This window comes from Ostrinia furnacalis, unplaced genomic scaffold (assembly GCF_004193835.3).
Source record: "Ostrinia furnacalis isolate ACB-3 unplaced genomic scaffold, ASM419383v2 OfSCF2576, whole genome shotgun sequence".
Taxonomy (NCBI): Eukaryota; Metazoa; Arthropoda; class Insecta; order Lepidoptera; family Crambidae; genus Ostrinia; species Ostrinia furnacalis.
In genome coordinates, this window is record NW_021132815.1 from 211,679 (window position 1) to 223,983 (window position 12,305).

At 34.6% G+C, this 12,305-nt stretch overlaps 2 protein-coding genes across 2 annotated transcripts; one reads left to right on the forward strand and one right to left on the reverse strand.

Annotated features, from left to right (window-relative positions):
• Window positions 1–129: 129 nt before the first annotated feature.
• Cog8 (conserved oligomeric Golgi complex subunit 8) lies at window positions 130–3,685 on the forward strand. The gene is made up of 7 exons (XM_028308975.1): window positions 130–285; window positions 360–666; window positions 859–1,024; window positions 1,131–1,226; window positions 1,333–1,522; window positions 1,861–2,024; window positions 2,107–3,685. The coding sequence occupies exons 1-7, from the start codon at window positions 231–233 to the stop codon at window positions 2,785–2,787; spliced, it is 1,659 nt and encodes a 552-aa protein (XP_028164776.1). The 5' UTR covers window positions 130–230; the 3' UTR covers window positions 2,788–3,685.
• Window positions 3,686–3,774: 89 nt separating this feature from the next.
• rad50 (DNA repair protein rad50) lies at window positions 3,775–10,162 on the reverse strand. The gene is made up of 17 exons (XM_028308963.1): window positions 9,797–10,162; window positions 9,323–9,506; window positions 9,030–9,215; window positions 8,635–8,848; window positions 8,287–8,378; window positions 7,169–8,208; window positions 6,977–7,090; window positions 6,701–6,898; window positions 6,474–6,620; window positions 5,992–6,207; window positions 5,760–5,920; window positions 5,438–5,672; window positions 5,115–5,321; window positions 4,812–5,008; window positions 4,580–4,684; window positions 4,377–4,493; window positions 3,775–4,197 (listed from the first exon to the last, which is right to left on the reverse strand). Exons 1-17 carry the CDS (start codon window positions 10,049–10,051, stop codon window positions 3,951–3,953), a joined length of 3,915 nt encoding a protein of 1,304 aa, XP_028164764.1. The 5' UTR covers window positions 10,052–10,162; the 3' UTR covers window positions 3,775–3,950.
• Between the last annotated feature and the right edge of the window lie 2,143 nt (window positions 10,163–12,305).

Consider the following 12,305-nt stretch of genomic DNA (forward strand, 5'->3'; position numbering starts at 1 on the left):
CTATGTGTGCGTGAACTGTGTGTATGTATGCGTGGACTTTATGTATGTATGTGTGCGTGTACTATGTGTGTATGTGAGCGTTACGTACAGAGTGGGTTCTCTATTTCCTATGTATTACTTTTCTCTATGGTCAAAACGAATGATTACACGCAAACAAAAAGATACGAAAATAATAATTATCTGAAATAACTACTGTATTTCAATTAATAAAGCGTATAATAATTGTAAAAATGGCACAAGAACTGAAAGAACTTAGTAATTTATTGTTTCCCGACAATGCAGCCGGTGAGTGTTGTGACGGCATTGTTTACCTGTAAAAAAAATTTGACCAAACTAACTTTACCCTTATACTTTTGCAGAGAAAGTGGAATACTTCCATGATATTACGGATTATATAAAAAAATTAGGCTCACATAATTGGGAACATGTACGCAAAGAGCCGGAGAGGTTGACAGAAGAGATGAGGCAACTAACTGAACAAACCCAGGAGCTGGCCTTTACCAACTATAAGACATTTGTAGAGACAGCAGATATATCTCGTACTATCATGAAGGACCTGACCAAGTCTAAAGATTCATTATCATCATTTGTGGATACAACACCAATGTTTATACAGGAATGTGAGAAGTTTTCACAAATGGCTGGCAATATTGTCAAGGAGAAAAGGTAATACAAACTATAAGCAAATTATTACGATAAAAAGAGTTTTGGGCTGACACTGTGTAGGTTTGTTGTCGACACGAAAAGAAGAAGACGATAAAAAGAGTCAGTACTGTTCAATCAAATTAAAATGTTATTAAGCAATGTAATCTATAGGTTGATAAAATAAAATAATGATATTTAGAAAATATTTTACAGCCGATACAGCAGTATTCGTAACCAAAGTGACAAACTACTAGAGTTGCTCGAGCTGCCTTCATTGATGAGAGAGGCCCTCAATGCAGAGGACTATGAGAGTGCTCTAGACATATTCACATTTATCCGCAACTTATCTAAAAGATATTCTGAAATTCCAATTGTGCAGGTAACATGTTTTTTTTAATGTGTGATTTGAATTTTATTCATAATGGCTGTATTTATTCAACACATTAAATCTGTTATTTAAACTAAATCACTGTCTTATTTTGCAGAATACAACTTCAGAAATTATCACATTATGGTTTGAGACTCTCTATCATCTCTTCAATCAACTTCGTTATGACCTCCCTTTGCCCCAATGTTTACAAGTAAGTTTGTGCATTGTGTAAAAAGGGGACTGAGATAATAAGCTCAACAATAGTATTGCCCTGTATACTGTATTCAAATTCTTACATAGATGTTTATGCTTTGCAGATACTTGGATATTTAAGAAGAGCAAACACAGTTTACAAATCAACTGATGATGAACAAGATACTTATCAATTTATTTCTGGCAAGACCAGCAGCAATAATATTGTAATATCAGATGGTCTGCATTTACATTTTCTCAAAGCCAGAAATGCATGGTTTGAAAAAGCACTTGAAGATGCCAAGAATAATGAATGTAAGCCCTATACTTTTTATAATATTATGATTATTTAATTATAGGTAATAAAAGAATAGTTTTGGACTATTCAATATTTTACACACCTTTGCATTGTCTACCTACACTTCTACAGCAAAATGTAACATTATAAAGTAACAAATCATAAACTCAATATGTATTATGTACCCCATTCATTATTACTATCACCACTATGTCCAAATCAAACATTTAAAATGAATTGTGTAAATAACAATTCCAGGGTTGCATAGAAAATGTTGTATCTGTAAATGTGGTTCCAACCAGCCGCGTTTTCTTGTACACCTGATATACTAGTAATACTAGTTATATTGTTTCAGCACCAGAAAAGTTATTAAGAAAAATAGTGGAACTGCACAGAATACATTTGTTCAATGTACTGACCCAACATAAATCCATATTTTTGTCTGACACACAAGAGGCCAAAGTGAAAGATGATGAGCTAAGTGGAACTAATGCTCTGTCTTGCTGGTTGAAGTTAAAGGTAATTAATTTATTAACAGCAGATTTGGTTAAGTAGCTGGAAGTTTTGTGTAAATGTTATCATTATTACTTTTTTGTTTCAGGTTGAAATTCTTGCTCAAATGTTAAATCAAGACCTGCCAAGAGAAGATGAGTCCAGTTTCGAGTCTTTGCTTAACCAGTGCATGTATTTATGTTTGTCATTTGGAAGAGTTGGAGCAGACATGAGATGCGTTTTGACACCATTATTCCGTAACAACATCCTCGCACAATTTCATAGTGGTGTAGAAAAAACTGATAGCCATTTTGATAGCCAAATGCGTTCTTATAAGGTGTCTAGTATAAAGAATGTTCCTAGGCCAGTCAATGAAAGTATGGTGCAAGGTCCACCTGAAAACTTGTTGGATTACTATCCACTAGCAGAGTATTGTAATGGGCTATTAACAGTTTTGAACTGTCTAAGAGTCACAGCTCCTTTAAATATTGTGAAAGAAGTATACAATGAGTTTAGAAAGTCATTTGAGAAGGCTGTGCAAGTCCTACTAGCATTTTATCATAGGGAGCAACAAGGCTTCACAGATATTGAAAGGCAGAACTTTGTATTATTTTGTGTATGCTTCAGTGAGGACTTGGTGCCATATCTTACCAAATGCTTATCACAATCATTTCCGTCAACGCAGATTGCTGAATTATTGGGTGTTACATTGACTGTTCTTCAAGAGAGCAAAATGTTACACATAAATCAAGCGACGATATGCGAGCTCCTCAATACCATAATCAGTTAAAATGAAAATAATATTAGTCTAGACTTTTTTTAACTAGGATTCCCATTGATTGGATTTTTTTAATAAATAAATAGCCTTGGACGTTTTACACTGCGCCTCTAGTCCCAAACTAGATTTGTATTATACCATGCTATACCCATAGGTATTCCGCTATTAATAACTTAAATGAGATCAGCCTTTCCAAGTACCTAACTGAATATGAGCACCATGTCTTTACAATTATCATCATTTCAGCCACAGGACGTCCACTGCTAAACATAGGCTTCCCCCAATGACTTCCACATTGCACGGTTGGTAGCGGCCTGCATCCAGCGCCTTCCCACTACCTTTATCAGGTCGTCGGTCCACCTTGTGGGTGGACGTCCCACGCTGCGTTTTCCGGTACGCGGCCTCCATTCCAGAACCTTGCTGCCCCATCGGCCGTCAGTTCTGCGTACTATGTGCCCTGCCCACTGCCACTTCAGCTTGCTAATCCGCCGGGCTATGTCAGCGACTTTAGTTCGTTTACGGATCTCCTCATTTCTGATTCGATAAAGAAACACGGAGCATAGCCCTCTCTATAGCACGCTGTGCAACTTTGAGCTTCTGTATAAGGCCTATAGTACCACTACCACTATAGGCCACGTTTCCGAGCCATAAGTCATCACAGGTAACACACATTGGTTGTAGACTTTCGTCTTCAGGCACTGAGGTATTTTGGACGAAAAGATGTTGCGTAGTTTCCCGAACGCTGCCCAGCCGAGTTGGATTCGACGATTGACCTCCTTCTCGAAATTGGAGAAGTCCAATTACAATATCAAATGTTATTTCAGTTAAATTATTTATTAGGTATTATTAATTCTTCATAGATATAGGTATGTATGTTGTCTTAACTTAATAAATGAACATTACCAAGTTACCTACTTGTTTTCTTTAAATAATATGTAAATTATACCTGGCAGATAAAAAGATATCCCTTGGTTTTATGAAATAAATAAAACAGCTAAGTGAAATACTGTAGAAAAAAAAACTTTATTCTTATTTTTTACATACAAAATGTAATGATCCGAGAAATTAATTTGTAAGGCACAGCCTTCTTACATCTACTTGAAATATTAATGAATCTGTTAAAAAATTATAAGGAATGGCTATTAATAAAGCATTTTTTAATATAAACACACACTCTACGCAAATCTAATTCTCTTAATTCTAGACTTTCCATGTTCGTTTCTGGACACTTCATAGTAATGGGACACTTTGTCGATGTTTCCGAGAGACTCGATAAACTCCTTGTCGTGTGTTATGATGATAAACATGAAGTTCTTCTGAACCATTCGCTCCTTCACAATTTCTCCAAGAGCCGAACAGAGACTCGTTATATTTTCCTGATCCAGGTTCGTAGTTGGTTCATCCAAAGCCAAAATACCAAATCTGAAAAAGAGTTGTATTTTACTATGTTGTCAAAGGTACGCATTAATTTTAGTGAGAACTAAATATCTTGTTTATGGTGAACAAATATCTCGGATTTCGTTCCGCCAATGTCGATATTATTTGTGCAACACTAGTGTTTCAAATAAATCCGGGACTACAGATTTTTGAATATTAATTACCTGGAGCTGAATGTCTCTGCGAGAGCGAGCCTTATGATAAGGCAAGCTAACACTTTCTGACCAGCACTGCATCTTCCGCGCATGTCAATTTCGACACCATTCTTGCACTGTACCACTCTGTAAATTACAAGATTTATAATAGAACACATCCTAAGCGACACTAATCTCTAAGTTCATATTGATAGAGTCGTTTTGTATTTTACCTGTAATCGTATTTGCGACGGTCTGATTCTGCCGTCATGCCTCCTTCAGTTTTAATTTCGATGTAATCAATATCATTGCCCCTGTAAATCTTTCTCCATAACTCTCTGAAATTAATAATAAACACATTGAAATAAATACAGTCACCATAACAGCACATCGGACAACATGTACACCTCACAAACAATACAACACAATAATTAAAGGTATGTATTATTGTTTAAAATTAATTACCTGATAATTAGGTTTATGCTCTCCATCTTCTCTCTATGGAATTCCATGACGCACTTCTCTAGAGCAATAGAATAGTCTTTGATGTCCTTGTCTATGGCTTTAGTGACATGCAGTTCATAGAACTTTTCCCGGAATCTGTTCTCTATGTCTTTGTTCAAAGTTTTCTTCAATTCTAAGCGACATTGTTTTAATCTATCCTGTAAAATAAGATATATTATTTTGAGTATGCTAATACCAAAATAGTGCAAGGAAATTGAATTCTAATAATATTAGACTCGAAGGCTATCATTATTTGCTACTTGCCTTGAGTTCACTCAAAACTCCTTCATTTTGGGCCTTTTCCCTGAACAGTTTAGTTTGCTGCGTGATTAGGGCAGGCTTTTCAGTTAGCATTTCCATATTGGCGCCATTCATTTTTTCGTTGTTCTCAGTTTCCTCTTTCAAAAGGTTTTCGATTTCTGTTTGTGCTTTGCGCAATTTCATGTTGTCTTCCAAGTCCCTCTTGTAGATCTAAAAAAAGAATTTGTTCACATCAAAATTATGAAGCTTTCAAGTAATTGAATTAAGTCAGAACTGTTATTTATAAGTGTTAGGTACATTATGTATTTTTATTACATGACTCTTACCTCTTGTTTAGCCAACTCATCTTTCAAGGTGTCGATTCTTTTAGTAAGAGCATCCCTATCAGCCATAATCTGCTTTTGCTTCTCCATCAGTTTTTCATTAGCTTCCTTGATTTTATCCATTTCCAAAGGAATGTTCTTATCTTTGTGCTGTTTAATCTCCAGATTAATTTGCTTTACTTTGTCAAATGAACTAGTAACTTTAAGTATGTAACTGTTTTTAGTTTCTGTTACACTCCTGTGAAAAAAATAATAAGCAATTTTAATGTAAACTTAAAAAGAAAGTAAAGAGAGGTATTATTGAAACATAATTATATTTTTTTACCTTAACTTGCTCATTTGCTCACTCTTGGCTGCTTCCTTTTCTTTCACCACTTCTTCCAATGCCGGAATGCCGTCTTGCAGCTCCTTAAGCTCTTGGACAAATTTCTCGCCATCTTCTTCCAATTGCTTCTTTTTCTCTTGAAGATTGAATATTTCTTGAACCTGCGTTATAAGAGTGTTATTAGATTTTGTGTTAAATATCAAATGCAAATATTTTATTGTTTTATACATACCTTCTTTTGCAAATTCAACAACTGTTCCTTCAGCTTATTTTTCTTCTCAGTCATTGTTTGCAGCTTCTTGTTGTGGGCATTGAGTTTCCTTTGAGTAGTTTTGATTTTATTTTTGAGGGAGTTGATTTTTTGTTTCAGATCAGTCTGTTTTGCCAACGCACCATCCAAAGTCATGTCCGTCTCGAAGTCGGCGCACTGCGCTTTAACTGCTTCGAGCTAAAATGTGAAATGTTTCTTTTATTAATTAGCTTTTTTTTAAACCTATAATCAACACCCTTAACTATCTTTAATTAAATAAGTTTCNTCCTTCAAGCTCCGCGAATCTAGACACAATAGATAATAAATTGTTATGACATTAATTAATGCCGTCTGGGACTCAATCGGTTAAAGAAGTTTCAAGACTGTCCAGAGAGTAGAGTTTGAATGCCATAAATATCTGCTACAATCTTGTATCTTTATGTTTATTCACTGATTGAACTTACGTTTTTCGTAATGGTAGCGATCTCCTGCGTGGTGCGGTCGAGCAGCGGCATATCACTGTGGATTTGCTTAGCAGTCTGCATCTTTGTTTCGGGCTCGATCAGCGCCATTGACAACTCTTCTGTTTCTTGAGTCAATGTAGCAATTTGCTAAAAAATATATAAATTAAATGTAACTTGTTTTATTTCGACAGTTATAATAATATGCTAAAAGGTAAACTGCGAATTACCTGCTCAATATCAGTCAACCTCTTTTCAAGTTGAGGGATATCTTTTTCTTTCAATGTAGATATCTTTTCGTTTAAAGACTTCATGCTCAGCAACTCGTCTTTCTTAGCTGAGGCTTTCTGCAGATCTTCTGTGACTTTCTCCAACTTTGCTGGCACATTCATGACTTGAGTAGTCAGTTGCGATATTAAATCTGTTACCTAAAATGCACAATTAAATGTTAAGATTGCATAACAATATGTTCTTCTGTAATTTTATGAGTTGATCAATCCACTTACTTCAGATTCATTATCAAATCCGCGACTACACAAGGGACAGCAGTTATTATCTTGAAGTTGACCTTTATATTTTCCAATGATGAAGATGGATGATTGAAGAACATTTTGTTCATCCTGTAATTATTAAAATCTATTATAGTACAACTATCAAATGAAAATTTATGATATTTGTGAGCTAGTTAGTGCTCTTACCTGCAATTTTTCCACATTAGAGGTAACTTTAGCAAGTGTTGACTCATAAGACTGAGTTCCACAAGCTTTGTACATCTGGTCTTCAGCTTTCGTCAGCTCACTGCGTTTGTCAGTTAGCATTTCCCTAACATGTTTCCTCTCAGTCTGCAGAGCAGTCTGTTGTGTGTGTTTCTCCTTCTGTTTCTTTTTCATTGAGTCCACTTCAGCTCGAATCTCACACTCAAACTTGTTTACAGAAAGTGCAAAGTCCTTTTCAGGCATGCTGCCCAAGATATCTGTGAGTGCTGCTTTATGTTTGTTCCTTAACACAGCTGCCTGCTTCTCTTTAGTTTTTAAAGACTCTTCAACCAGATCTCTTTCCTTTAACTTGGCACTTTGCTTTTGGAGCTTAGTTATCTTTTCAGATAGCTCATCGAGTTCAGTTTCATAAGTCTCCATTACTTTTTCATCCTCAGTGATCTCTTGTTGACACTCTTCAGTATTGAGCTCACTCTGAAGCTGTTTGTATTCTTCCTCTGCAGATTCAATCTTTTTTTCCAAGTTCTCCAATTTCACTTTAGATTCATTGGCATCAGTAATTTCTTTATCAACTTTGGCAATATCCTTTTTGTTTTTTTGGATATCTGATTCCTTGTTGGATATTTTTTGTTTGTGTCGCGAAAGCGCATCTCTGCTTTCGTCAACAGTTAACTGTAATTTGCTTTCATCGGCGTCAACAACCTTTTTATGTTCATTGAGGTCTTTCTTTAGAGCATTAACTTTTTCAGTTATTTTTTCAACACCTTTCTCAGCATCTTCATCTGTTGCAACTTCAGTAACACCTTCTATTTCTGCTATTTGAGCTGTTTCAACAACAAGTTTGTTTCTCTTTTCAATCTTTTCTTGATTCTGACTTTCTAGAAGAATTAACTTGCTGACTTTCATTTCATTTTTAGTTTTTTCATCTGCAATTTTCTCTTCTTCTTTGTTGAAGCCGAAGTTCTTCTTGTATGAGTCGTTAAGTTCCTTTTGTTTAGCCTTTGCAGTAGCTCCATAGTTGCCTAGAAATTTAATATCAACTTAGTAATGTACAAGTACATACATGTAAGGAAACATAATTTTGATAAATGAGTTCATACTTATATTTTCCTGCAGCTCAGCTGTTGTTCCTTCAAAGATGTTTTTAATGGCTTTTTTTAATTCCTCTTCTTGAGTTCGGTTGTGCTCAAGCCTGAAAATGATAACACAAATTATATGTTTATGTAAATAAATATCTTTATCTTTTATCTTTATCATTCATAAACAATGTCACATCAAACTAAACTCTGTGACTTCTTATGTAGTTGAAATATTAATGTGTAGTTGTATAAAATTTAAAATAACTAAAAATTTTACTTTACAATTTATGATTATTTGAAATTATAGTTGTTTCATTTGCCTGTTATCATTTTTAAAAGAAATAATAAACATAGTAAAGTAACACATACTTATTTTTGATTTTCTCCTTCTTTGCTTCAAATGCTACAATATTATTCTCAAGAGTAGTGATTGCAGACAGTTTTTCAGAGATGGGTTTCAATTCTTGTGTTAATTCAGCCACCTTTAGCTCAGCTTCAGATATGCGAGTTTCAGTGTTAATGACATCCAACTTTTTCTTATCCAAGTCTTCCTTCTTCTCAGTCAAGTGAGCCACTTCTTGTTCTGTTCATTTAGTGATACATTATCAGAAACCAATCATAATAATTGTTTTTTTTTTAAATTGCTATAACGTTATCAGAGGTATTACCACAATTTTAGTAGTAAACTAGTTGTACTAAATACATTTAAGTAGATATTACATGTTAAAAATTGTGGTGAGAAAAAGAAAAAAGCTATTACTTACCGAGAAGTTTTAAGTTTTGTGTGTATTCCTTTCTTATCTTTTTGAGACGTTCAAAACAGTCACTGTATCTGTCAGCTTCAAAAATCTCATCAAATCGCTCCTTTACTTTTTTACCTTCATCCAAAGGCCAACTTGAGTCTTCTTGGTGACAGAATATAACTGAATTAAGAATAGCCTTGGATACCCCTGACGAATAAGAAGATTTTTAGTATTCTTCAAATTAACTTATTTTATTATTATATCAGTAAAATCAGCTTTAAGATAAATATCAATAATAACAAATTCTAACATACCAAGTTCTTCATACATGACAAAATCTAAATCAGCACATCTCGATGAAATGTCTTTAGTTTTTCCAGCATCATCAAGCACAGACAGAAATGAATCCAAAGTCTGAAACTTTGTCTTCTTCTTCTGTAGTGCGGTGACACGCATAGACCTAGACACCTCTAGCTGCTTGTCCTTTGCATTGACAATCTATGTAAAACAAATTTATTTAATTTACTTAAAAATGTACAAAAATTATAGAGCAATGAGATATAGTTGGCTATTGCTGCACAGGTCGAAGTTCATAATTAATTGCATTTTGTAATTATCTATCAGATGAAAAATGAGACAATGTAGTTTTATTTAATTTAGTAAATACTGTTTTGATAATTAAAAATTTTATATCATTTTTTTTGTCATGGAAGTTGTATTAATTTCATATCTTAATTTTACACAGTTACAGTAGGTAATTGTCGACATGCCACATAATAAATTCATACCTTCAGTCTGACTTGGGCCAATACTTCGTTGGTTCCATTGACTTTAGCGTCATGAACAAAACACTCATTACGGCTTCCCGGCGGCATTTGCCCGGTGATAGCGTATCGTAAACATTCGATGATAGTTGTTTTACCACAACCATTTTGTCCTAGGATTAATGTTAGTGGTTTTTCGAACGTTATCCTTTGTTCATCGCCGTCCTCTGGACCGAAACTTCTTATGCCCCTGACCGCCAAAGATTTCACCCCGGCCATAGCAAAACTAAAAATTTACAGGATTCCTCAGTAGTATTTTATTAATTGCTTTCGCGCCAATGAATAAGGAATTCCAACAAACAACCACACCGCCCGGCATCAATCGCAATTTTTTGACATTTGAGAAAGAAGCCATAGGGAGGTGCGCATAGTGAGTAACAGTTGTGATTTCATCACTGGTGTAAATATCACATTATTTTATCTTAATATTATAAAAAAATAAAAAATCGTTTAAATGAATACAAAAAAAATGGTTCTAATAAAACTTGGAAGTAGAACTTAGAAATTATGTCATTTACATACGATTCTGTCATGTATGTACATTCCGTCTTATTGATTTGTTCCGAATTCTTGAGTATTTGTGTCCGCCTCAACTTTATTGCACTACCAATAACTCGTTTAAGTCCCCAAAATCCAATCTCTAACCTTTATTTTTTCATTGATTGCTGGTCACTAGCCCATGGGCTGGGATGGGACTAGTGTTCCCGAGGCCTATAGGCTTTTAGGCTTTTTTTTTAAGGCTAGCCTATGAATTAGGGGCTACAGCGGGAAAAAAGCCTAAAAAGTCTTTTAGGCCTTTAGGCTAGGCCTTTTTCATAGCCTTTTTTTTTGTCCACCCGATTACTATAGGCTTTTAGCCTTTTTGTAGGCTAGGCGCATATTTAAAAGGCTTGAAAGGCTAAAAAGCCTATAAAGGTTTTTAGTCCTTTAGGCTAGGTCTATTTTATTTATTTTTAACAGACTTCAAAAAAGGAAGAGGTTATATTCGACTGTATGTATTTTTTTTCTATGTATGTTCACCGATTACTCCGTCAATTTTGTGGACCAATTTTCAAAATTATTTTTTTGTTCGATAGGGTACACTTCGGAGGTGGTCCCATTGTTACCAAGTCAGGATCTGATGATGGGATCCTAGAGAAATCGAGGGCAACCCTCAAATTTTATAGGCACGTATATCGTTTTTCAAACTTTTTAAGTTATTCAAGTATTCGCTCCTGGAATTAATCATGATCTCATAATTATTGATGAGCTGATGATAGAAGGTAAAACTACTTAATGCTCAGGAGTTGGAGGATAATTATTTAAATATTATAGGTACAAATAGACTAATAGTTGTATTCTTTCATGTTTTTAAGGTGGGCTGACGGTTTAAGGTCTTTTTAGGTTGCCGATATGGTAACCTGTATTTTGTAGGGAATATTATTTTACACTAGACATGAAGAATATGGTCTCAATGTACTGCCTACCTTCGGTGGTAACATCAAGGTAATAATTAGTTAACTAAAAAGCAAGAAATAAGTTAAATTTTATTAAAAAAAATATATCAAAAAAGAAATTATACAGGGTGTTAGGTAAATGGGTATATGAGCCGACACTAGCCCATGTTAACATGGTCATATAAATGGTATGGTGAAGTCAGATATTTGATATCATCATTTTAATTTTTTTAACTTTCATACAAAATAAATTTTATAAAATCCGATTTGTATGAAAATTAAAATAATTAAAATGAAGATAACGATTTTCTGACTTCACCATACCATTTATATGACCATGTTTACATGGGCTAGTGTCGGCTCATATACCCATTTACCTAACACCCTGTATATTTTGCATAACGTTTTTATTTAATTAGAAAATAAATGCAATACAAAAATACTTTGTTTCATTCATACGAAGTCATAGCCTGAATAATGGCTATAGCCTTATAATAAGCCTACTACTCGAAAAAGACTTTAGTCGGAAATAAAGCCTAAAATGCTATTTCAGGCCTACGGGTTTTTTTAAAACCTATAGGCTTTTTATGAGTAGCCTTTTAAAAGCCTAGTAGTCTATCATGGCCAAAAAAAGAACTAAATAGGCTTAATTTTAGGCCTAAAAGCCTATAGGCCCCGGGAACACTAGATGGGACCCATGGCCTTATTCATCATCAGTCCATTCAGTCCTAATCGGACAAAGGACTAGGCTGTGGAACTGTGACTACTATAAACTTATTAGGTAATGATACCTAGTACAGTTGGATATCACATGAAATTAATTGTAATTATAACCCCCTATGCCGCCTACCATTAGGACATTGTATCTTGTATCGAATCATACCATTTGCATCATAAGTAAAGAATAAACACCTGAATGTCTCNTTAGTTACAACAGGATATTGCAAAATTCCCACGGAAACGGGAGTTAGCGGGAAAAAACATTTGCCGCTAACTCCCGTTTCCGTGGGAATTTTGACAAAATCTGAACCGCGTAA

Coding starts and splice junctions, on each gene's coding strand:
- rad50 (XM_028308963.1), bottom strand. CDS start 10,051: ATGGCCGGGGTGAAATCTTTGGCGGTCAGGGGCATAAGAAGTTTCGGT. Junction 7,091..7,168: donor CTAATGTGGAAAAATTGCAG/GTAAGAGCACTA, acceptor TAATAATTACAG/GATGAACAAAATGTTCTTCA. Junction 4,685..4,811: donor AGCATAAACCTAATTATCAG/GTAATTAATTTT, acceptor TATTAATTTCAG/AGAGTTATGGAGAAAGATTT.
- Cog8 (XM_028308975.1), top strand. CDS start 231: ATGGCACAAGAACTGAAAGAACTTAGTAATTTATTGTTTCCCGACAAT. Junction 286..359: donor GTTTCCCGACAATGCAGCCG/GTGAGTGTTGTG, acceptor ATACTTTTGCAG/AGAAAGTGGAATACTTCCAT. Junction 1,025..1,130: donor CTGAAATTCCAATTGTGCAG/GTAACATGTTTT, acceptor CTTATTTTGCAG/AATACAACTTCAGAAATTAT.